Here is a 26,010-nt window from a genome sequence, read left to right on the forward strand (position 1 = left end):
GTAATATATTCTTAAAATGATTGAATAAATAAATAAAATATCTAGAATTAATTGATTTAAAAAATTATAAATAAAATTTAAATATTATATTAATTATTAAATTTTCATTAATTCCAATTTTCGAAAAAAAAAATAAAAACCCGATTAATATTATAAAAAATAATTAAATTTTGATAATAATATAAATATGCATTTATTGTGATAATTAAAGTATTAATACAAATTTGAATAATAAAAAATAGTTAATAAAAATTATAATATTACAGTTAAAAATAATATAATAATAAAAAACATGATCAATAATAATTAAATTATTTATAATATTAGTCAAATTAAAAATTATATTTAAATATTATTAAATATTTTGAATCTATAATTATTTTAAACTTTAGAATATTAAAGAAAAAATTAAATTAATTAAATATAATCCCTTCTCCCCCAAAGGATTATATAATCACCCACATGAGGATAATAATGCATATGTGCGGGCTGGGTGCGGGCTGAACGGGCCTATCACAATCTTAATCATGCACACCAAACACATGATAAGTGAAGGATTAACAATCAATCCCCCTTTATCATGCACACCAACAATGCCTTAGGTTATGTTTGGTGTGTAGAATAGGATAACTAAAGGATTAGTAATTAGAGTGATTAAAAAATGTGAGATGATGATAAATAATATAGTGAGATAAAATATATGATGTTTGGTATGATTTTAAAACTATGGATTAATTTTGTGTATTATCTTGAAATGACCAAAATATCCTCGCTATGTGCATATAATCACTTTACCTAAATATAATAAACATAAACAAAAAATAAATAAATAATAGAAAATAAAATAATAATAATAATAAACAAATAAATAATTTTAAAAAATATTTGATTAATTCTTATTATTTTTAATATTATTTTATTACCTATTCGTTAAATATCATTCATTATTTATTTTTTCTTATTAATATTTATTATATAATTATTTCTTATTGCTTATAATGATTTTTTAATTTTACGTTGATTATTTCTTATTATTTTGTTACTAATTTATTTTTATTTTATTAATTATTCTTCTTCCGATTCGTAACTGTTATTATTTATCAAAAAATTATTTCTTATTATTTATTAATAACTTTATTTTATTATACAAATCCTCATAGTAATAATAAAAATTAATTTTCTTTATTTTCTAAAAGTATTTTTTTATACAATAATTATTCTCGTTATAATTAATGATATATTATTTTAATCAATAATTTAGTTATAGTTTCATCATTAATTATAATTATAATTATTCAATAATTTTATCATTCAATAATTTCTTATTAATTTAATTAAATTTTTTATCATTATTTAATTTTTTATTATTGATATTAATTTGTATCTTCTCATTTATTATTATTATTTTACATCTTATTATATATTTATTATTATTAACAAACATATAAATAACGGGTATGTAAACCTCAATATAGAAATAAAATTAATAACCGGATATATTAATGAATTTTACATGAATAAAAGTTAAAATTTAATTAAATATCTATTTTAAAAAAAATTAATTAAAAATAAATTTATCAATGATTGAAAATTAATAAATAAAATTGAGGTAATATTAACGAATTCTTATCATATATATTATTAAATCATATTTATAAATTCATACTTGTTATTAAAGGGTAAAATAAGAATTATATATTATTGTCTTTCGGTTGTATAAAGAATTACTTGGACAAGATGTGATAGTTAATCTCTCATGTTATATGTAAAGTGCGGGCCATACACGGGCCATGTGATAGCCCACAAGATAATTGAGAGTACCAATATTTATACCAAACATGTGATGAGGAGTGATTACTCATCAATAAAATTTTAAGATGTTTTAATAATCATTTTAACTCGGTTTAAGATCCAATTTTATTAATCGAATAGTTATCCATAAAATTGGATCTTAAACCGGGTCAAAACTATTATTAAAATAACTTAAAATTTTAACGATAAATATTGGACTATTAATCTATCCTTATTTAATCCACTCAACCAAACACACCATAAGAGTATTAATTTTTATTGTGAATATCGGTAGGGTTAACCCGTCTCACATGTTAAGATTCGTGAGGCCGTCTCACAAGAGACTTACTCGATTCATATTATATATCCGTATTTTTTTTATCTATCATATCTTATGAACCAGGCGATGTTCCTATTGTCATATTTTGTTTCTTTTTCTGAAAATCAATGCATATTTTTATAGGACTAAAATTGCATTAATTCGTCATATGAAAAGTCTACAAATCATAAAATCTCCTAAAAAATATCAATAGGTTAATTGTTTTATATCTGATATTTTTTTAAAATAGTATCTAAATTTCTATTAATTTTATCTTGAGTGTTTTTTAAATTATTTTTTTAGCGAGATTGATGTTGCAACTAACCCCAATTTTATATATCCCTTCATTTATATATACATATATAATTTACAATTATACACAAAATTTTAAGAAAACATTATTATAAAAATCAAAACCTACCCCATTCATTGATACGACAGAATACAATATATTTTCTCTACAACCTACCACCCATTCTATAACCAGTTATTGATCAACATTATTTTCATAAACAAACATTAAAAAAAATTCACATGAGATCATCTCATAGATTATTTTTGTGTGACAGATATATTATTCGAGTCAATCTATAAAAAAATATTATTTTTATGTCAAATATTATATATACTCTAAATATGGATTAAGTCGATATGTCTCACATATATAGATCCATGAGATTGTCTCACATGATACTTACTCACAAATATTATACATCACAACTTTGACCTTGTGATGGAAGAAAGAACAAAAAAAAAAAAAATCTCCAACGGATATTAAAAGATATGAAATCATTTTTATTTACGTCGTGAAATGAATGATTGGTGTCATATAATAAATTAAATAAAGTAGGTGGCTTTGTTGAAAAATTAACATGGAAGGAACTATATATCGATATGCGATTTTACATGGATGATTAGCTATATACCAATAGAGCTTCATCCCCTTATTCTTAGTATCCCAGTCTCAAGTATTCGTCTGATTATTGAGTTTATCCTATTTATTTCTATAATATTTGTGACATAGTTTTCTCATATATTACGAATGTGTGTTATATTTAAAAACATAGTAAGATATTGTAATCTAAAAAATATTACGGTAGAATTTTTTCATCTTGTCTGTGGTTTTTTTATCATAATAATTTTTAGGGGTTTTTGCGTACATATTGGTGTCCAAATTTATTATTTATGTTGCACCTGAGACCAACAATTAGTATCAGAGCTTTAGTTTAATTTTTTAAAAAAAATTATGAGTATGCTTTGTAATTGTAGCCTAGACTGGTTATCAAAATAAAAAAAAAATTGAGATTATTTTTTCCAGACTAATAAATTGTTGTATATAAAATATCGAGCATATACGAGATAGAAAAGTTTAATGAGATCAATTTATGTTGTGGAAAATGAAGATACAAATAGTTTTAAGAAATGAGAATTACTTGATTGGAGATAGTCTGGGAAAATGGCGCACGATGAAAAGTGGAATGAGATGAATGACAATATTATTGTCAATTTACACTTGGTCATTATAGACGAAGTAATGTAAAATATCTAAAGGTAGCAAAATATATATGAGACACTCTAACAAAAATATACAAGATCAAGTCACTATATAACAAGATTTTTCTAAAGAGAAAGCTTCGTACTCTTTCAGATGGCAGAATTCTCATTGATGATCGATCATATCAACACTGTGAGAACCCGAATTTCCAGCAGCTAGCAATTTCCAGCAGCGAGCATTTTTGCAGCAGCTATCAATATTCAGCAGCAATTCAAAATTTCCAGCAGAAGCTAATATTTCAGAAGTGTGTATTTTCCAGCAGACAAATTAAAATCCAGCAACAGAAGAGTTTAGTAGCGAGATTCCAGCAGAGAGCTACTGATTCTGCTTAGGACTTGAAACTGAAACATTTAATATGAAATAAAGGATGTTGATGGCAGATTATGGTCATTAATTGGAAGACTAATAGTCAGATTTTGGCCCATAAATAACAACCTTATCCTCTGAATTGGGTTACACAAATCTTGAGATTATCACTTGAATTTTCGAGCTAAGAGAGTGCTTATTTTCGAGCTGTAAAATCCAGTAGAAAGAGCAACCAGATTCCAGAAGACTGCAACCGAAACTTTCAAGCAAATTATTACGGTAAGTGCGCTTATGTATAAATATTTTGAAACCCGTTTGATGATTTCTGTTTTAAAGCAAAGTATATTCTTGATTTCTGATATCTGATTTTGAAGCACTGAAACTTAGTGAACTAATGGTAGAAATATATATATTCTGAAAATTACTGATTACTGGCCTCACCCCTTAAAGGAGAGAACATATAGGGGACTGATATCAATTTAGCCATGAAATTCACGAACATGCTCAGTGCTTACTTGTTAAATTTCTGGATACTGATTATTGATTACTGAATATTGAATATTGAATACTGATTTTTGTTATGAAAATAAAAATTTCTGTATATTATTCGTATTACTGTTTCTGTATGAAAATGATTTCGAAAATTGGAGTTATTCCCGCCCCCGCTTATTGAGTGACAATCATATCACTCACTCACCAAACCCATCTTAGATAAGAACGATGAAGAGTTGTTAGAAGAAGAGGAGCAACATCAGTTTTGGGGCTAATGATGAAGATCGTTGTTCTCAATCCCGATTTATATTTTATATTCCGCTGCATCTGTTCAGACATTGTATTTTCTGGTTTTACATTTCCGCTGTAAAACATTTATCATTGAGTTTGTATAAGACAATGATTATTATGAATAAAAGACTGGTTTCTGAATTTTGTACTTCTGAGGCTTGTTGTTTTCGAATGTAAATTGAGAGCAACGCCGGTGTCAACTAACCCCTGTCCCGGGACGTGACAGATACGCTTAATACTTTATTTTCCCAACTCACCTCTACGTGGCATAAAATATAGAAAAATGAACATGCGGAGCTTCTACTTAAAATTCTACTATATTCATATGATCAACTTATCATCAACTTAACCAACAATATCCTTATGGACTCTCTAAAATTCGACGATGTCTTAACTTTGGTTCTCAGAGAAGAAATCTGGTGCAAGAATAATGAAGATATATTGGTAATTTCGAAGCAGACAACAACTTTACCAATGATAAGAGGAAGATTTATGACCATGACTTCAGTGTGAGCCAAAGGCGAGGTAGGTCAAAGTTGAGAAGTAAGAAAACAAATATTTACTGTTTTGAATGTGGCGACAAAAGGCACTTCAATAAAGAATGTACGAATATCGACAAGGGTTTTCAAGAAAATGTGGTCAATACTTCAGATGATGGTGAAATATTATTCAACGAAGCATCAACAATTGCAGAAGACAGACACAAATTTTTTTAATCATGGATTATGGATTCAAGAACAACGTGGAACATGACGTTTTGGATAGAATGGTTTGAACTGTATGAACCGACTCAAGAGGATTTGTATTCATGGAAAATGATCATGCCTTTGAATCGCATGGATCGGTACCATCAAAATAAATTTTTTAATGACATTGTTAACACTTTACATGAGGTACGACAAGTGAAAGTGCTTGATCTTTGTTGGGGCCTGCTAACAACATATCATCCACATCAACATCAAGCTTGTGAACACTGATAAGTTTGAGTGGTATAGATTCTCAAGTATTCTAGTGAAAACGTAAATAGTAGGGAATAACAAGATTGAAGATCAATCAAATCTCCAAGTGAAAGAATTTTTGACAAAGGAATGATTGGTGGCATACAAGAAATTAAACGAGGTAGGTGATTTTATTGAAAAATTAAGATGAAAGGAAACTACCGATACACTGTTTCACATGTACGATAAGCTCTATAAATAGAACCCCCTATCCTCGTTCTTAGCATCTCGGCCTCAAGTAGTCGTCTGATTCTTGAGTTCCTCCTATCTATTTCTATAATATATGTGAGGTAGTTTTATCATGTATTAAGAGATTGTGTAATATATTTGGAAACAAAACACAATGAGATGTTATATCTACAAAATATTATAATAGAATCTTTTCATTTTGTCTATAGTTTTTATCGTAATAATTTTTGAGATTTTTAACGTAAATCTCAGTGTTCAATTTTATATTTTATTTTCATATTTATATCTTATTATATCGCACCTGATACCAACCATTTATATTTTCATCTCTTGACACACAATACATTATACTGTATTATTTTTTTTAAAAAAATAGTATAAACATGTATATTTATCATACGTCACCTTATATGATTCAAGTCTTTAACGATGTCATGATTTTTCTACGGTCAAAAAATAATATCAGTCCACAATTTTTTTTTGAAAAATCCAGCTTTAAATTACCAAAAATCTTTAAAATAACACATCTAAAGCTCTTAATCTAAATATTTTCAATGTTTCCACAATTTCTCTGACACAAAATTACTTAAAATAACCAATCATCGAGGCCTGAGCAATTTAACATCAAATAGTAATTTGGAAAAGGCCAAAAAAAAGGAAGAAAAAAAAAATATTCCATTTTCGTTCCATTCGCCCAATCTTCGTCAACGGATTTGCAAATCCATCTTCATGGGATTCCACTGCCATGTGATGATCCATGTGGGCCTAATTTCTCCTAATAATTATTCTCATGACATACACTGCACATAAACAAACAAATTAGGCAAAAGTTTAATATATTTTCAGACTTGACTACAAAATATTTAAAATCCTCAAACATAGTTTAATTATTTCCCTAAAAATTAGGACATGGTAAATTTGAATATACCTGCTAATGCAACTTTTGAATGCCATATTGTTCTCTGGGATGCAGCAGAGTACTCTGCAAATGTAAATTATTTTATTTGTTCTTACAAAAACAAAACATCGTATTCAGTCAGTAATTCAACGATGATTTAAACGAAATACACACAGATATACATATAGATATACATATACATACATACATACATATATATATATATATTTATATATAAATATATATATAAAAGAAATGGTTTAATTTTAAAAGGTAACCTGAATCACAATTAGTTGTTGAATTCCAACCTCCACACATGCATACATCTGTATTTTTATCAATGTCATAGCCACACGATCCACCAGTGGCTTCGCAGGCCAAACAAAAGGAACCATTCCCTTGCAAAGAATACTTCACCTGAATACCATAGGCCCATTCTCTCGGACCGCCCACTTTCAACGGGGCCAAGCTATATGTTGTCAAACTATTTGTATGATCCCAAAATTTTAAAGACCACGGGATCACTTGGTTTAAAATTTAAATATACTTGGACAAGTTATTTGATTCGAGATAATCTCACGTATCAATTTTTAAAGAAGCAATTTTTTTTTTATACTATAAACAAAGCTCTAAAATATAAATTGGTATAAGTATAAATGTGTCATTTAATATAGTAAAATAATATTTTAACTCGCTGAATGATAATTTAAGTGTCAAACACATAAAAAATATTTTAACTCGCTACAAATAATAATAGCATCTATTTGTAGAACATGAATATCTTTTGTTTCGTTATCGTCGAAGTCCATCAAAAGGTTTTAGTGTTGATCCATAAACCCAAAACAAAAAAAATGAGTTGTACGAAATTCTAGTATAAATTTTGTTTTATTATAATAAAAAGGTATAATATCTTACAATAATTTATTCTCATCCATTTCCTAGCAGTATGCCTTTATATAAAATATATTTTTTGTATATACGCCAAATTGATTCTGTATTTTTCCATCTTTTTTTGTAAATTGTTTAGCAACTCCTCATGAAAGTATCACATACAGTTGGTCGTGACTAAAAACATGATTACTCAAGAAAATACCAACATTTGTTTTGACCTTGTTTATTGTGAGAGCAAAACTTAATCTTATGAGGAATTGTCTACGTGTTAATTCAAATGACGATCCCGAATTTTCTTCACTTTTTAAAAACCTTCGATGTATAAAATATAGTATACTTTTGTGAAGATCTCTTATGATTTGCGTATTTATGAAGTTTCTTCCAAGATTGCGGTATATTAATCTTGTCTCATTGCATGGTCACGGTTCGGGTAATACAATATTCCTTAAAAGCATGTTTGGACAACCTACTTTCAATGTGATTATATGAGATGTCACGTCTCGAGCACAGGCCCGTGCCTATGTGACTGTACAATGGGCCCCTATAGCAACTATTTAGTATTCGTAATCGTTTTACGAAAATGATTAACCCAAGTTACTATAAAAGTCCATTGTAAGCCTATTATAAATTTATTTTAAATATTTAATTTTAAGATGTGAGACAAAATGTATCAAATAAGGTGCCAAATCATTTGGACAAAGAAAATTTAAAAATTCCTCTTGGAAAAGATTATTATTATTATCATCTTTTACGGAGTCCCAAGATGTGTGATTTTTTCCTAGTCTAGGGAATTTTAAAATGAATATTTCACTGATTAAATCGATATCTATATTTTTGTTAGTATGAATAGCTATATCCACCATGTAGTGTGCGCCATTTACATGCTCGATGATATTAGGAAAAACAAAATCAGTTGATGAATTGATTGTTCACTTTCCTATGATACAACAATATAAAATTACTATTTACATTATCTTGCAAGTCATCATCAATATGTAACAGATCGCCCATTGAAAACACAAACTCTCCAAAAACTCGTGAGCTTACATATATACCTGAATTTTTCTCGAAAAAAAAAGCAAAATAAATCGCGAGTGCATAGAAAATATAGTGGTCTTATTTAAATACCATAAAAATTAGAGATCTAATTTGATGAATTAACAATGTCTTACCCAACACTGCCATGGATGAGATTCTTTGGATTTCCAATGTTTTTCAAATCTGTTGAAACACAAATAAATTGTTGTTAAAAAATTATTACATTTCGAAAAAACTGATCGGAAGTGAAACTAGATTGAACTCGGGTAGTATATTTTATAAAATCAGTAGAAATACAACAACAAACTTGGTTGAAAGTGATGGGAACAGGGGTAGAGCCACGTGCTCCTTTTAAGTTTGGGTTGTTCAATATTTTTTTTTTAAAAAAATATATATGTAAATTTTGTACAAATTTGAAATAATATGTGTGTTTGCACAATATTTGATATTTGCGAGCGTGCCAGGTGCGAAGATGCACCGATTTGTGTGAAAATGATAAAATCTAACTTCTAAAAACTCAAGCGACGTGAATTCTAAATTCGACCGTCAGTTCTAAGTCTCCTAAAAAAATGCAATGCCAAAATAAAGAAAACTATTGAAAATTCGAGGAATAAATCCCTGGCATTGTTTATGTTTTCAATAAACTGTAGGAATTTACAAGTTATAGAAATATAAACTATAAAGTTGTTGAAATCTAAAACGATATAAGACGTAAAATGCTAGAAATATACTAGAAAGCTTGAAAAACTATTGCTTGAAAATTGGAAATTTAGCAGAGAGCTTTTTACAGAATTTTGTCTGTGTAGAGTTGTGTGTCTCTCCTCCCTTGCGTTTGCCGATCATTTTCTTCTAAATGTTGAGCAGTTCTCTCCGCACTCAGTGATCAGTTTTGAATCGATTAAGAATTTACCCGTTATGGGCTTATTTAATTGGGATTCAGAATTAACTTGGACTTGCTATTAAATTGACCTTCCATAATTAATTATTTTTAGCCCAAACAATATGATATTAGTGCGAGTAGATCAATTTAAAATTTTAAAGATGCTAAAGTTTAAAATTACAGCCATGACTCTGTCCCTGGATGGGAATGACAGTATGGAACACGAAAAGACGAAAATGTATTAAGGGGAAAGAAAGTAGGAGACGTGACAAGAAATAACAAAAAATAAGCATCTTGAAGTAAGTTAAGCTCATACCTGAAACGAAACAAGTCTTCTACAAAGAAACAAACATGAATCCTACGGTTTTTAATTGCATTAAAGGTGATGACAATAAAAAAAAATAGTTTCTGAAATCTGCAAATTCGATAGAATCGGTGGTTTGAAGAACTGGGGAAGCTTTCAAAAAACTATAAACCAATTGCAGTTATTGTTGCTTGGTGAGGGAGAAGAAGAACGTGGAATAAAGGGAAGTTCCCAACAATATTAATATTACCATTAAACCCATAAACTGAATTCTACAGACATGAGACAAAAATGGCAAAAATTTGTGTGACAGATCGTATTTTGTCTGACCAATATCTTATTTGGGTGATTTATGAAAAAATATTATTTTTTATGCTAAAAGTATTACTTTTTATTGTGTATATCAGTAGAGTTAACTCGTCTCACAGATAAAGATTCGCGAGACCGTCTCACAAGAGACCTACTCGACAAAAATTCAGGTGAGCTCAATAACGAATATTATATTTGAGAAATTCATAAAAATATTATTTTTTATATCAAAAAACATTAATTTTTATTGTAAATATGAGTGAAATTATTAACCTTACAAATAAAAAACTGTGAAATCATGTCACAATTCACAAACATAAACAACAAGTGAGAGAGTCTCACCGGTCAATAACAAATATTCTATTTGATTTGCTAAAATGTATTATTTTTTTTATATTAAAATATAAATTTTTATTATAAATAACGCAGTCTCATTTTCTTTTACAAAATTGAGGGCAAAGCTGAAAAACGCAAAATCCGTTTCCAGAATAGATATAAATAGTACATACGTTTCTCCATTGAACAAAGCCATGGAGACGCATGAGAATCAAGAGGAGAGCGTCAACCCTGTAAGATTCGCACCCCTTATCTCCCCATTCATTGATTAGTTTAATGCATAATTAAGTTGAAATTTGGAATGGTGGCGTCGTTTATGCCATTGAATATGAGAATCTCTTTCTCGGACAACCGAAGGAAAATTACGGCGTATTATGATTATTACCATTCTCTAACTCGTGTCTAGCAGGAATTAGATCTGTTCCAACCTCAAGATTGGAAAGATCCGGCTGATGCACGTCTTCATCGTCGCATGCTAGAGAAGGAGCGTACATATGATTTTCTTGCTGGTCTCAATCCCACTTTGGATGAAGTTCGCGGTATAATTCTTGGCGTGAAACCTCTACAATCTCTCGATGAAATTTTTGCTGAAGTATGTCGCGAGGAACATCGCAAATCTGTAATGCTCAGCCCCAACGCGCCTTCACCCGTTGATTCATCGGCTATGGCGGCTCGGGCAGGTGATGAGAAGGGCAAGAAACCAACAACTTGGTGTGATCACTGCTACAAACCGTATCACACAAAATCAAAGTGTTGGAAACTACATGGGAAGCCAGCCGGCTGGGTTCCTAAGCATATGTGCGGCAGTTCAGGTCACACGGCATCTACGCAGTCCGCGATGGCTCTACCGCCTCCTGCCCTCTTCACTGATGCTCAACTTGATCAATTAAGCAAGTTTTTCTCATCTACTCCTACCGCCTCTCTTATGGCCTCAATCGGTAATCCTTTGAACTCAACTTCTGCTCCATCAAAAGCTCCATGGATAATTGACTCAGGCGCCTCTGATCATATGACAGGTAGCAAAATGTTTTTTACTACTTATTCTCCGAGCATTTTTCCTCGCACTGTTAAGATTGCTGATGGTTCTTTCTTGCTAATTCACGGGACTGGTTTAGTCTCTGTCGGTCCCTCGTTATGCTTGAAAAACGTCCTTTATGTGCCTGGTTTCTCGTGTAATTTATTATCGACGATGGATCAGAATTGTAATGCTATTTTCTCACCCTCACGATGCTTTTTTCAAGACCAGAGATCGGGCCGAGTGATTGGGAATGCTGAGGAAAGCTCGGGTCTCTACTATTTTCAGCAAGGTGATTCTTCTAAAAATAAACATCTGGCGGCTGTTGGATCCTCCTCTACTCTTTCTAGGCGTCAACAAATAAAGCTCCTTCATTGTCGTTTAGGTCATCCAAGTTTTCAATATTTGCAAAGACTGTTTCCTGCATTTTTCTTGAAAAATGAACTATTCGATTGTGATATTTGTCAACTTGCAAAGCACAAAAAAATTTCTTTTTTTCCTCGACCATACCAGCCCTCACATCCTTTTTCACTTATTCATAGCGATTTATGGGGTCCATTGAGGATTGCATCTCATTCAAATAAAAGATGCTTTATTACATTTACTGATGACCATTCTCGTGTCTCTTGGGTTTATTTACTTAAAGAAAAATCGGAAGTTCCAAACATTTTTTCCTCATTTTATACCATGGTAAAAAATCAATTTAACACAACCATTAAAGTCCTTCGTACTGACAATGGCACTGAGTACTTCAACTCTGTCATGAATGCATTTATCACAAAAAATGGTCTATTACATCAAAGCTCTTGTGTTGAGTCACCTCAACAAAATGGAATTTCCGAACGTAAAAATCGTCATCTTTTTAAAGTCGCACGCACACTTTTATTTACTGCTAATGTTCCTAAACATTTTTGGGGAGACGCAATCTTAATTGCGTGCTATATTATTAATCGCTAACCATCAAAAGTCCTTGCTTTTAATACACCTTTGTCAACCCTTCTTAGATCCATTCCCACTTCACGTATATACTCAGAACTAGACCTTAGAGTATTTGGGTGTAAGGCATTTGTCCACAATACTTGTCCCACTAAGAGAAAACTTGACCCCCGGGCTTTATCTTGTATTTTCCTAGGATACTCTTCCAAACAAAAAGGATATCGTGTGTTTTGTCCGTCTACAAAAAAATATTTGATCTCACATGATGTCACATTCTTTGAAAATCAAGCATTTTATCCCATAAATCAGCTTCCGGGGGGGATAATTAGTGTCGCAAATTTCTGGGAAAATGCAGCAGATCATGACATTTTCTGGGCTTCAAATCACTCTCCAACAGTGGACTGGGAGTTTCTACTTAAAGATGTTCAGGAACCTGATCCTAGTATATCAGCACCAAATCCACCAAATATTACCCAACAAATCCCACAAAATCAACCCCCTGAAATCTCCCAACGGCTTCCTTCAAATCCAATTGGTACTACAAAAATACAGCCATATGACAGATTTTATGAGAGACGAAAAAACTTGCAGCAAATAGAAGAACCCGCCACCTCTCATGACCAAGCACAACTCCCGGTTCCTGGTAAGGATCTCACAATTTCTGAAATTGACATTCCTATAGCATTACGGAAAGGGAAACGCTCTTGCACTAACCATCCCATTTCAGATTTTCTCGGTTATGCACACTTGTCCCAAGCTATGCAGGCCCTTGTATCTCAACTAGCCACCACAGAGATTCCAAAGAACTTTGAGGAAGCATGGTGTGATAACAGGTGGAAACAAGCTATTTTAACGAAATCCAAGCTCTTGAGAAGAATGAAACTTGGACAATTGTTCAGAAACCACAAGATAAAAAATCAGTAGGCTGCAAATGGGTATTTACCATCAAATACAATTCAGATGGGACTGTTGAACGGCACAAAGCAAGACTAGTCGCAAAGGGATACACTAAACTCAAGGTATTGACTTCCAAGAAACCTTCGCTCCGGTGGCTAAGATAAATCTCATACATATTCTCTTGTCTCTCGCTGTTAATCTCGATTGGCCACTTCTACAACTTGATGTGAAGAACGTGTTTTTAAATGGGGAATTAGAAGAAGAAGTTTACATGGACCTACCTCCTGGTTTCAACACTAGCAATAACCAAGGTAATTCGTGTAGGTTGAAGAAGTCCCTATACGGACTCAAACAGTCACCAAGAGCTTGGTTTGGGAGATTTATGAAATTTGTCCAAAGCCAAGGTTTCAAGCAGGCTCAAGTTGACCACACGTTGTTCTACAAACGACAATCAATCGGTATTACTATTTTAATAGTCTATGTTGATGATATCGTTCTAACCGGGGATGCCAAACTCGAGATGCAGAGAATTAAAGCTGAGTTAGCAAGGGAATTTGATATGAAGGACCTCGGTAATCTCAGATTTTTTCTCGGAATGGAGATTGCTAGGAACAAAGACTCCATCTCAATGTCTCAACGCAAGTACACTCTCGATCTGTTGAAAGAAACGGGCATGTTAGGCTCAAAACTAGTTGATACTCCAATGGACGCAAATCTGAAATTGGTGATTAACTAAGATGAGAAACAGGTTGACAAGGGCAGTTATCAACGGCTAGTGGGCAAGCTGATTCATCTCTCACATACACGTCCGGATATTGGGTTTGCGGTCAGTTGTCTAAGTCAGTTTATGCACTCTCCCTCAGAAACTCATATAAGGGCCCTCTACAAAATTCTGAGGTACCTAAAAGAGAATCCGGGTAGAGGCCTTTTGTTTCGAAGGACCGAAAGCAGAGATTTACAGATGTTTGTTGATGCTGATTATGCTAGATCTCCAATAGATCGACGATCTACGTCCGGATACTGTTCTTTTGTCTGGGGAATCTGGTCACGTGGCGTAGTAAGAAACAAATCGTTGTAGCTAGAAGTAGTGCTGAGGCTGAACTACGATCAGTAGCTCTTGGAACATGCGAAGGCTTATGGATAAAAATGTTCTTGAAAGAACTTGAGCTGGAGGCTATAGGGCCAATTCTAGAATTCTGCGACAACAGTGCAACGATCTCCATTATCCGCAATCCAGTTCACCATGACAAAATTAAGCACGTAGAGGTTGACAGACACTTCATCAAAGAAAAGATAGACCAAGGAATTCTCACAGTGAAACACATCTCCACCAAAAACAGACTGCTGACATCCTAACAAAAGCTTTGTTCAAGCCAACCTTTGAAATGTACAACCTGTACAGTCTAGCTTGAGGGAGGGGGGGTGTTGGCGTGTATTTAAAAATTTGTTACAACTCTAGGTGTAGATTTAGTCTTATCGCTATGTAACAAACAATCCTATTATTTAGGAGGTAGTTATATCATGTTATTTAGATTTGTTACGTAGGGATCTCTATATAAGGATTGTAAACTCTAGTTGTAAAGTAGTGGAGTTTTTTGGATAAATACAAAGGAGTGTTTCAGAGTATTTGACTCTTTTTTCAAACTTTCACCCAAAAATAGGGGTGATCAAATTTTTTTATTAACCGCCCGAACCGCCTGAACCGAATTGCATCGCACCGTTTTTCATAATATTTGAAAAAAACCGCGATTAAAAATAGTAATCGTAAACCGCACCGCATACGTGGTTCGTTTTTTTTTTTTGGCAAAAACCGCACCAAACCGCATCGCCTAAACCGCTTGCCATAATATTTGGCCTAGAATTATAATAATTTGTAAACAATATATTCAAATTAAGAAGTTGTCATTCATTAAATATCAACTCTCTTCAAAATTATTATTTTTACAAATAAAACTTATCTTCTTCTTAATTATTCTTCATATTAATATTTTATTAGAGTATTTATTTCTTTTGCTACAATATTTAGTTTCAAGTTTGAAAGTAGAAAAATGATAAAGTAGTATAAATGTCATTTTTGTTGTGAATATGTTGTGTTGTTAAATTATTAACTTAGTTTTAAATCTTGATTATTGTTTTATCTATTTTTATCTTTATATGCTTTGAACTATAATTTATATTTGAAGACACTATATTGTTGTTGTTTTCAAATATATTAAAATATATGTTCTAATATTTTTCATTAAAAAAACCGTAAACAGACCGCAACCGCTAAAAACTGTAATACTAATTCTTCATGTAAAACCGCGATTATTTTTTCAAAATACTAACCAACCGCATATGGCAATTCAATTTGAATTTTTTTTAAAAAACCGCAAAACCGCACCGTGATCACCCTTACCCACAAACACAGTTTCAGTTCAAGAATGACACAATCGCTTAGGACACCCTTCCAACAAGATTTTGGAATGCTTACAGAGTCGACTTAAGTGTCAAAAGGTTACATTTGACAATGTTAAACCATGCTATAATTGTCCTTTAGCTAAACAAAGAAGGTTATCTTTTGTTTCAAACCATCACATGTCTTCATCTCCTTTTGATTTGATACATTGTGATATTTGGGGACCTTTTAATGCCTCAACCATACATAATCAACGATATTTTCTCACTCTTGTGGATGATTGCACATGTTTTACTTGGGTTTTTCTCATGCAAACCAAGTCTGATGCATCACTAATTTTTTCACGGTTTCATACTATGGTGGAGACTCAATTTGACAGTAAGATTAAGGCCATTAGGACTGACAATGCTAAGGAATTGGGATTCACAGATATGGCTCACACAAAAGGCATGATACACCAATTTTCTTGTGTGCAAAGACCAAAACAAAATTCGGTAGTTGAAAGAAAACATCAATTCCTACTGAATGTGGAGAGATCTTTGTATTTTCAGTCGAAAGTTCCCATTAGACTTTGGGGAGAATGTGTTTTAACAGCAACGTTCTTGATTAATCGAACTCCTTCTCCATGGCTTATACACAAGACTCCTTATGAGCTTTTATACAAGAACACATTTGATTACTCAATCCTCAAGGGGTTTGGTTGTCTAGGCTTTGCTTCCACGCTTCATGCGTCTAGACACAAGTTCCAACCACGAGCAAGGATGTGTGTCTTTCTGGGCTATCCCCCTGGAATGAAGGGTTACAAGATGTATGATGTTCATACTTTAGAGATTTTTGTGTCAAGAGATGTAATGTTTCATGAGAACATGTTCCCTTTTCATTCGAGTAACAAATCAGAACCTTTGGTAGATGTATTTCCTGACCTTGTGCTGCCTGAGCCAGTGCTTGAAGACATTCCCCCATTCGATGGCCCACATAAGAATGCTCCAAATATGAATATACCTAAGGATCCTCAAATTTCTACAGCTGAGAATCTTTCCATCCAATCTGAGTCTCAACCCTCACAAGTTAATGTGTAGGTTCGAACTTCTTCCAGGACTTCTCAGCCCCGTCATACCTTCGAGACTATCACTGTAATTTGCTGATGCAAACTCCACATTTTGAGTCCTCATTTCAATATCCTTAAGCAATCATCTATCATACAACCTTCTATCACAGCAACATAAAGCTTTTGCACTCAATGTTTCTGCACAAATCGAACCAAAGTTTTATCATGAGGCTGTGCAATGCCCTCAGTGGATTAATGCTATGAAGGATGAACTATCGGCCGTAGAAGACAATTGCACATGGTCCATTGTACCACTACCTCAGGGCAAACATACCATTGGATGCCGTTGGGTTTTCAAAACCAAGTATGCACCCCATGGATCAGTTGACCGTTACAAAGCTCGTCTAGTGGCAAAAGGTTACACTCAACAAGAAGGTGCTAATTTTTTTGAAACATTCTAACCCGTTGCAAAACTTGCCACTGTCAAGATTCTTCTTGCTCTTGCTACTGTCAATGATTGGCACTTGGTACAGCTCGATGTTAATAATGCGTTTCTCAATGGTGATTTATTTGAAGAAGCATATATGGATTTGCCACTAAGCTATGCAAAGGCATCAGATTCAAAATCTGCTACCAATAATCCCTTGGTTTGCAAGCTTATAAGTCCTTATATGGCCTCAAACAAGCCTCTCGACAGTTGTATTCAAAGTTCTCTCACTCTCTGCTTAACTTTGGATTCACTCAATCCAAATCAGATTACACTCTGTTCACCAAAGGAGCAGACTCCTCTTTCATCGCATTGCCAGTATATGTCGAAGATATCATCATAGTTGGCCCATCTCAGCATGTTATAAATTCTCTCAAAATGTTTCTCAAAACTCAATTTAAGCTGAAGGACTTAGGCCCACTGAAGTACTTCTTAGGCTTGGAGATCGCTCGTTCCACGGAAAGAATCTCTGTTTGTCAACGACAGTACACGCTACAACTCTTGGAAGACACTGGCTTTCTTGCTGGCAAGCCTACAAATACTCCCATGGATCCAACTATGCATCTGTCTACTGATCAAGGAGATTTACTTGCCGATGCTGCGATTTATAGACACCTCATTGGTCGTCTTTTGTACCTCACCATCTCACGTCCTGATATCACATATGTTGTTCATAAGTTGAGTCAGTTTGTTGCTCAACCTTGTTCCGCACATTTGACAGCAGCTCACCACTTACTCAAGTAACTTAAGTCATCCCTTGGCCAAGGAATCTTTTTTTCTGCTTCGTCATCAATTCAGATTAAAGTGATTCGGATGCTGATTGGGCATCCTGCCCTGATACTTGACGCTTTGTCACGGGCTTCTGCGTTTTTCTTGGTGATTCTCTTGTATCTTGGAAAGCTAAAAAGCAGACCACCACTTCTCGCTCTTCAGCTGAAGCCGAATACCGAGCTCTAGCAGGAACCACCAGTGAACTGGTTTGGATATTGCAGTTATTAAAGGATTTTCATGTCACTTTATCTTCTCCAGCAACCATTTTTTGTGACAATCATGTTGCCATCCACATTGATAATAATCCAATATTTCATGAACGCACCAAACACATTGAAATCGATTGTCATTTTGTGTGGGAAAAGATAGGTGCTGGGGTAATCAAACTTCTGCCTGTACGATCGATCTCCAGCTCACCGACATGTTCACGAAACCACTTCCTTTCTCCTCTTTGTCTGCTCTCATGTCCAAGATGGCTATCAAAGACACATATCGTCCATCTTGAAGGGGCGTATTAGCTTAACATGAAACTTAGATAAGCTTTGACAGTTAATTATTAGTTAATATAACAGTTAAGTGGTTGTTAGTTTGTTAGTAAGTGTATATTCATGTATAAACCATTGTTGAACATTCATTCTTCAAGTAAGGAAAACAAGGAAATATTCTCCTTATCTTTTCCTTCAACTCTCGTTCAATAGAATCTTTAGGATGACGATAGTACAATGAGATTCATCTTCCCATTTTGATATTACCCTTTTAAAATGACATGGGGAAGTTTTAAACAGGAGTTGAAAAAGTTAAAACTTTTGGATCTCCTTATATTTAATAAATTTCGCATATACTCGCATTTGTACTTCTGATTTTGAGGCCCCGATTCCATTATATAGTCACTTTCTAAGTCATCTGAATGACTGTGTATGTGATCCTACCTTTAAGCTTATGAAATTTAGCTTTTGATCATACCGGTTTTCTGTTTTTGAGCTTCATTTTATAAGGCTTACATTGTGATTTTACCTTTTTTACAAGTTGATAGGATACTAGGAATTCCATTTTTTTAAAGGTGGTGGAAATTCTTATCTGTATACACATTTCTCGTATTTCAAAGGGCTAATCTCATTTTCTGGAACGTGGATAGAAAACTACAAACTTGGTTGGGACCGTCAACTGGGGTGCACCAACTGTCATTGGAATTTTTGCTGGAATGTTATATGGAGGTAGCAAAGTAGCAAAGAGGCATTTGCTTCTGTTGTAAGCACGCATCTCAAAGTAGGATCTATTTTTCGATTGAAATTATCATTGTCGAGTCTGAATATTTCCAGTTCGAGGCATTTGCTATTGTTTAAGATACACGAATTTAAGACCTTATACTTCTATATGGTATGAACTGGTATCCCCAAGAACTGATGAAGTTTTATTGGTGGGAAATTTTGCTTTAATTGCTATGCCTCTTATTTAATTTTCTACGGAAGTTCAATCAGTTTGTGAGAAGGAAAAAGAGTTGTCCAGTTAAAAAACATTTTCTTTGCACAACCTCATTTAATGGAAGAATTCCGAGTTTATAATTTTATGTTTGTGTGACATCCTAAGCGGTAGATACTGCATATGTGGCTTGCTGACTCTTAAACGAGTGATTCTATGCTACATTCGGAGAAAAACTCCCGATGCATTTTTTGTACAATATGTTCACGCGAACATCTCAAATCAAAACAAAAATGTGGGATCCATCAGAACTTTTTTGTTTTTATGTGAGGTGTCCGCGCGAACATCTTGTACATGGTGTAGTATAGAATCACCCCTCTTAGACGTACTTTCCAAGTTACTTGTTTCCATGTGCTCTTGTTTCTCCACACATTCCTTGGCAAGTCCTTCTTAATAGTTGAGTTCTGCCCAATGTGTTTTCTCTGGGCTTGAGGATTGATGGCATCAATCATCAATTATGCATGCTGATTTACATAAAGTTATTGATGTGTGTATGTGTTTTTAATGATTTTTATGGATTAAATTCTGAAACAGAATAGTGATAATTTTTTTCTTGATCTGTTGTCATATTTCATTTGCTTTAAGTTAAAGATGACTAGAACTTCAAATTTCTGGAAATTTGCTGCTTTAAGTGTTGTTTGAGTTTTTGAATTATCATTTATGACTACGTTAAATTTTATTGTACTGAGAGTCTGCTTTTGAGGGATCTGTTCAGTAAATCTTTTCTTATAGTGACTTGCTGACAGAACATCTTTACATCTGTGTTTCAACTGAGCAAAGATGCAGAAGTTATGTTAAAGCTTGGAAGTACTCCAGATAAGCAGGAACAATATTGAGTTACGCGAGATGCAATGGAGAAAAGATTTGTACGAGTTACTCGAGGGTCAATAGTTGGTGGAGTCTGCCTTGGCATGTTTACCGCTGTCTTTTGTGGCTTGCAGAATTTTTTTGCTGAAAAACGAGGGGTTCATGATGTTTATAATGTAGTTGGGGCTGGTTCTGCCACTGAAGCTACATTTGGCCTTATAAGTAAGTTTTTTTAGTCTTGTAACAAGTTAATAGCTTTGAGGAATAACATTTTCAAAATGCCCTTTTCCTGTTCAAGAATAAATTTTTTCTTGTTATTTCCAGTGCCGGGTTCACTCTATTCGCATGCAAGGAATGTGGTGCTGGGTTCGGTGTTAGGTGCAGTATTTGGCTTCCCAATTGGTAAATCCTTCTCCTAATCCAAAATATTCCAAGTAGTAAACGTGATACTGCTCATCCATCATCTCTCTTGCTCCATCTCACCCTAAACTGATGGTGACCATATATTTATCGAAGAAAATACACTTTTGTAAACGTTAAGCATTATCTTTACCTTGTGTATGTCACTGGAGACCTTCCTCGTGCATTTCTTTTCACAGATGTGGTTTCATTTGGCCATGTGAAGGTTTTGTAGATTCTGTGTGCAAGTGACTGATGAAGAAATTTGAACTCGTTTTTATCAAGGTTGGCTTCACTTAAAACTTATGGAGAAAGCAAATGAAGGCAAACTGGCAAGTACTTCTGAAGTTAGTGATTCTACGACTCCAATGGTGGGGTTGGTGGTGCAACCGAGAAGATTGAAGAGAACTTAAACAATTGACACTCTGACATTTGAAATATAAAATTTGAATCAAGTCTGCCTCAATTGAACTTGTGCGCAACAGCACAAGCATGGCACGTTAGGGTACCAGGAAAGAAACTTTCATTAAACATATTACAAAAACTAATTTTATTATAGCTAAGGATTTTGCTGCCTTATGTTTTGGTAGTTGATCAGCTGATGATTTGACTGTACACGATTAGATGATGGAAAACATTCTTAACGAAAAAAAATTAAATCTTAGAACTTTTTTTTTGTTCTCGTTGAATGAACTATTGTGTCACTGAACTAATTGATCTTGTGAATCTCACTCAAATGGCGTCTCACATATTTGTCTTGTGAACGAATAACCAACCAAAGGTTCATTCTGGCACATTATGTACACAAAAGAGGTCCGGACGTCTGAAATCTATTTTTTCTGCTTGATTAAGTTGCACCACTTTGCAATAAATTCTGATTCGTCTGGATCCAGGCTTGGTGCTCTATGTTGCTGGATGATTCCAAGAACCTCTTCGGCTTCTCCCAAGAGGAGAGCTGCTTGACGGATACTTTCCTCCTTCATGTCTTTACGGTGACACTTCATGAGTATGACGTGCATTAAATTGGTAAGACAAGCTGCCATTATGTTTGCAATCATGACGCATAATTGTGCGAACAATCTCTCATCTGTTTGGTGATCATCACATTCACATGCTGACAAAATTCTTCGGCAGACACGGTACATTGAGTTGGCAGCTATAACCTTAACCGGCCAGTTAAGAGGATTTTCCATTGTGAAATCTTTCAAGTCTCTCTTGAAATCCATGACGGTCCTCTCGGCTTTACTCGAGAGTTCTTGTATTGTCTCCTTGAAGTTTTCGCCTCTGCGAGATGTTTCGTGGAGATCCTTGCCTTCCCACTTGCGATACAATTCAACTCCGACCCAAATGACATCTGCTGCATTTCTGAGGTTAGTTAATTTTTCCTTTTTATCAAGGGTTTTCTCTATAAGTTTTACATAGAATAAGCCTTCGTCCACGCTCCTCAGTAGTGTACTGACTTCATGCTTCGGTATATTAGGAAGTGCAATTGCTATACTTGTCAAGGAAACCAGGGGCAAAGACCAGCACCCGGGAGGTTCCTTAGAATGCAGACTTGGGACTTGATACCTGTCAATGTCTCTCACGCCTCTGAAGTTGCCAATTTTATGGAGAAGGTTTATCAGGTTCCTGGGTTGCTGCTTCTTACCCTTCTCGGTCAGTTTTTCGGCCTCATTTTGGATGTATGTTATGATCTTTTCAGGCAACTCTCCTTCACCAGGTAGTAGCAGAACATAGCGGTTTAGATCTCTCCCTTTGGATAATTCTGGTTCTGATTCAGATATCCCATGAACACGTGATGCAGCAGACTCCGATCTATTCGTCAACATCTTGATGCAGCGGAAAAACGAGATGATTGGTCTGGTGAACCAAACTGAGATTAGCCGAACCGTTTTGCTCGTTAGAATGACGAGAACCTGAATTCTAATCACAAAATTTAGAATAATTCGTTTGGTATCGTGGACAACTTTCCTCCACTTTCGATCTCTAATTTGCAAAGGTAACGAGCTCTCCTTCCACTCCACCAACTTCTGTGTCCAGTAAGTTTCTATCTTGAATTCATCTTTGAAACTCCTGTTGCCTTTCTCACGGCATTTGAAATCTACAGCAACAAACCATCTGAACGCTGGGGTGATGGTACCCACCACAACACCGACGGACTGAGTAAGAACAATCCATTTGACTGACCATCCATATTTAGAAGCACTTTTAATAATCTCACAATGTTCAGTTAACATTCGAACCTCAGCTTGTGCCAAAACGATAGCAATTAGCAGACAAAGGGCACCCGAAGCAGTGCAGGACACGGATCGTGCAATAACAAAATGGGAGCTACTAGTGTCTGCCATAACCCAATACTTCTGGATCGTGAATTTCACTTTATCGTAGGCAAAATTTCCCTCCTCTACGGACTCCAAGATTTCCTCATCAGAAGCCATTTTTAGCATCTCATGATATTTCAATTCCAGGTATCGTTTGGTAGTCGGTACCATTACAGCAGTAGAGACAATCATAACAAGCAAAAGAAGCATGCAAGTAGCAGCTACAAGTTCTTCAACAAACATTTCTCTACCCTTGAGAAAATGTCTCATTTGAATTATCTGAATGCAGACATTAGTTATCACTGTGATTACAAGTATTCCTAAAGCTGTTACATTCATCGCGATGTCTTTATTATCCATGGATCCCAAACAAGTCATGAAATTTCCCATAGCCGTTGACAAGAAAATCAAGCTACTAACCTTCGCTAACCTATCCGTGACAGCATACATACGTGTAGTAAGATCCAGAGGCAGCTTCATCGCCACGGCCAGCAATGTCAGTGAAGTGGCGTTGAGTGAAAAGAACTTATTTGGGAACCAGTACTTCTTGCTTCGGAATCCACGGAATGTATCGGCTGCCATCCCAAGCGTACAGATGAAAGATGCTGCAGCAACATACATGCCAATCCATGGCATCGGTGCATCCAGCTGTTTCTCCACGTCTGCAGCAGATACTGTGTAGTTCCCCGGCATGGCCCGCCACTGTCTTCTTTGAGGTAAGCCGTCTCTTTTTTGAATGGAAGTCAAAAATTTCTCGATTGGTTTACTTTAATGCTGCTGCCATTCTTGGCCAATTCTTGGCTCCTTTGTCAAACTTCAAGATTGTAGTGATCAATGAATTTGATAACCGACTAAAGGAGAATAGATATTATAAAATAGACAATAAAGTATCACACGCTTAATTGAACAGACGTATGAAACTTATTATATGCTTTTAAATACTGAGAAGTCCAAATCGTTAGGTGTGGATTGGCTGTCTTAGTCTACCATTGTATGAAGTATGAACACAACATTTATCTTGTCTCACGGTTTACCGTATGGGAACTAACAAAATTCCTTTTGATGACCAAAAAAGAAGAAAGAATCGGACTTTTAAAGTTTGAGAATAATTACCATTTACCATTTAAGAAAAAACTTGGGTGTATTTGTTTCTGTATTCAAATGAAGAAATTATCTAATAATTCGAACTTCTCATGGGTTTGAGTTGTTTCTTCACTGCTGTGAATAAGCTTTTTAAACATGTGGGCCTACTTGCATTTGTATCAAAATATTACAATAATTGTATTTGTCCCATGCAATATTATTTAATGCATGGCTGATCCACATATTATACGAAAAGCAACTGTTATATTCATTCGTCAAGGACAATTATATTGACCCCCCTTGCCCATTGTTTTGAAATTCAGAGTTTACGTTTGGTTTTCTAAAAAAAAGTATTTTCAAAGATTATTTTCTGCTGAATAAATTGTGAATGTGAAAGTGAGTTGTAAATATATTGCGAGCAAATAATTCCAAAATAGTTAGCGTGTGATTGGTCTCGAGAAATGAAATCATTTTCTAAAAGTAGAAACAAACGCTGACTAAGCTTTGAGGAGGATTCCATTTCTCGTTCAATGCACCAATTGATGTCATCTTTAATAGACAACAAGAAAGCATCAAGATAATTGTGTCAAGGCTGAAAGGGATTTAAGTTAGGGGTGTCAAAATCAGATATAATCCATGCTCGGGTTGGGTTGGTTGGGTTCGGGTCAACCTGGGGCTCGGGTTCGAGCAATTTTTAAATAGTATTATTGCTCAACCTGACCCAACTCATCCGAATTGACTCTTCTAATTTCTGTGTTGCTTAAACTTTTATGATTAACTTAATCTTTGCATTTCCTCCACACAAAATGAAAGTGGAAAGAAGAAGAGAGTCGTGGATTCGTTGCTGCTTGTGTCAACGATCCCTGCATTGAATGATAATAATGCAATTTTTGGCTCAAAGGGTTTTCATTCCCAAGGTTGTATCCACATTTTTGTTCCACGGTCACTCCTCCATAGAGCCATCCTACGCTGCTGCATCAACTCTCTGGTTTACTAAAGTTGTAGGCACTATTTTGGTTAACCACTCTCAGCCCCTTTCTGTTTTTGACTCTGATTATTTTCGCAAAAATTTGAATCCGTTCGTAGCTCTTGACGTAATTCATCATTTAAGCTATAGATTGAAAGACCCAGGTTCGGCATTTAGATTTTTTTAGTATTTGAGGATTAATTTGAATATCATTCACTGGAAATCCAGTTTTGATTTGCTTTTGAGGTCACTTTGTCACATGGGTCTTCATGATTCCGCTAAATTAGTGTGTGTGTTCATGGAAACTGATGGATTTTTTCCCCACAACTCAACTTTGGATTTTTTAGTTTCGACCCGATCGGGTCGGGTATATTTTTAAAAAACGGGTTTGTCGGGTACCCGATACCCGAAATTTACCCGAAAATAATTTTCGATTCGGATTCGGGTATTATACCGATATCCGATCGGGTATCGGGTACCCGAATTTTTTTTTAAAAAAAATTTATGGGTCTATACGTCTATTCATTTAAAAATACATCTATTTTTTTGTGGCTAGTCATAACACGTGTGTGAAGTCAAATGACTAATCATAAAATGATATAATGATACGATATTTTGTGAAATGTGAAAAATACATGTGTTTTTTTAATTTACTAGTCATAATATGATATAATGACTAGTTATAACTCGATATAATGACGTGATTTTTTTGTGAAATGTGAAAATTATATGTATTTTAAAAAAAAAAATACCCGACTGTCGGGTACCCGAAAATACCCGATCATTTCGGGTACCCGACATGATC

General features: G+C 34.2%; 3 protein-coding genes and 1 long non-coding RNA gene across 4 annotated transcripts; 2 read left to right on the forward strand and 2 right to left on the reverse strand.

Moving 5' to 3' along the window:
• Nucleotides 1-6,526: 6,526 nt before the first annotated feature.
• Nucleotides 6,527-7,310, reverse strand: LOC140824534 (uncharacterized). The gene is made up of 3 exons (XR_012116365.1): nt 7,118-7,310; nt 6,870-6,923; nt 6,527-6,741 (listed from the first exon to the last, which is right to left on the reverse strand). It is a non-coding gene; the product is annotated as an uncharacterized lncRNA (long non-coding RNA).
• Nucleotides 7,311-10,771: 3,461 nt separating this feature from the next.
• On the forward strand, nt 10,772-21,328 carry LOC140822812 (uncharacterized). The gene is made up of 5 exons (XM_073183711.1): nt 10,772-10,830; nt 19,285-19,397; nt 20,402-20,657; nt 20,760-20,837; nt 21,035-21,328. Exons 3-5 carry the CDS (start codon nt 20,480-20,482, stop codon nt 21,067-21,069), a joined length of 291 nt encoding a protein of 96 aa, XP_073039812.1. The 5' UTR covers nt 10,772-10,830; nt 19,285-19,397; nt 20,402-20,479; the 3' UTR covers nt 21,070-21,328.
• LOC140824035 (uncharacterized) lies at nt 10,792-14,801 on the forward strand. Its single transcript, XM_073185638.1, has 6 exons — nt 10,792-10,830; nt 11,007-11,904; nt 12,838-13,319; nt 13,382-13,567; nt 13,678-14,169; nt 14,433-14,801. The coding sequence occupies exons 1-6, from the start codon at nt 10,792-10,794 to the stop codon at nt 14,799-14,801; spliced, it is 2,466 nt and encodes an 821-aa protein (XP_073041739.1).
• A 336-nt stretch (nt 21,329-21,664) lies between the features above and the next one.
• Nucleotides 21,665-23,848, reverse strand: LOC140824037 (uncharacterized). The gene has a single exon (XM_073185639.1). The coding sequence runs from the start codon at nt 23,846-23,848 to the stop codon at nt 21,665-21,667; it is 2,184 nt and encodes a 727-aa protein (XP_073041740.1).
• Nucleotides 23,849-26,010: the final 2,162 nt, after the last annotated feature.

The sequence above is a fragment of the Primulina eburnea genome, chromosome 2 (assembly GCF_022965805.1).
Source record: "Primulina eburnea isolate SZY01 chromosome 2, ASM2296580v1, whole genome shotgun sequence".
NCBI classification, from domain to species: Eukaryota; Viridiplantae; Streptophyta; class Magnoliopsida; order Lamiales; family Gesneriaceae; genus Primulina; species Primulina eburnea.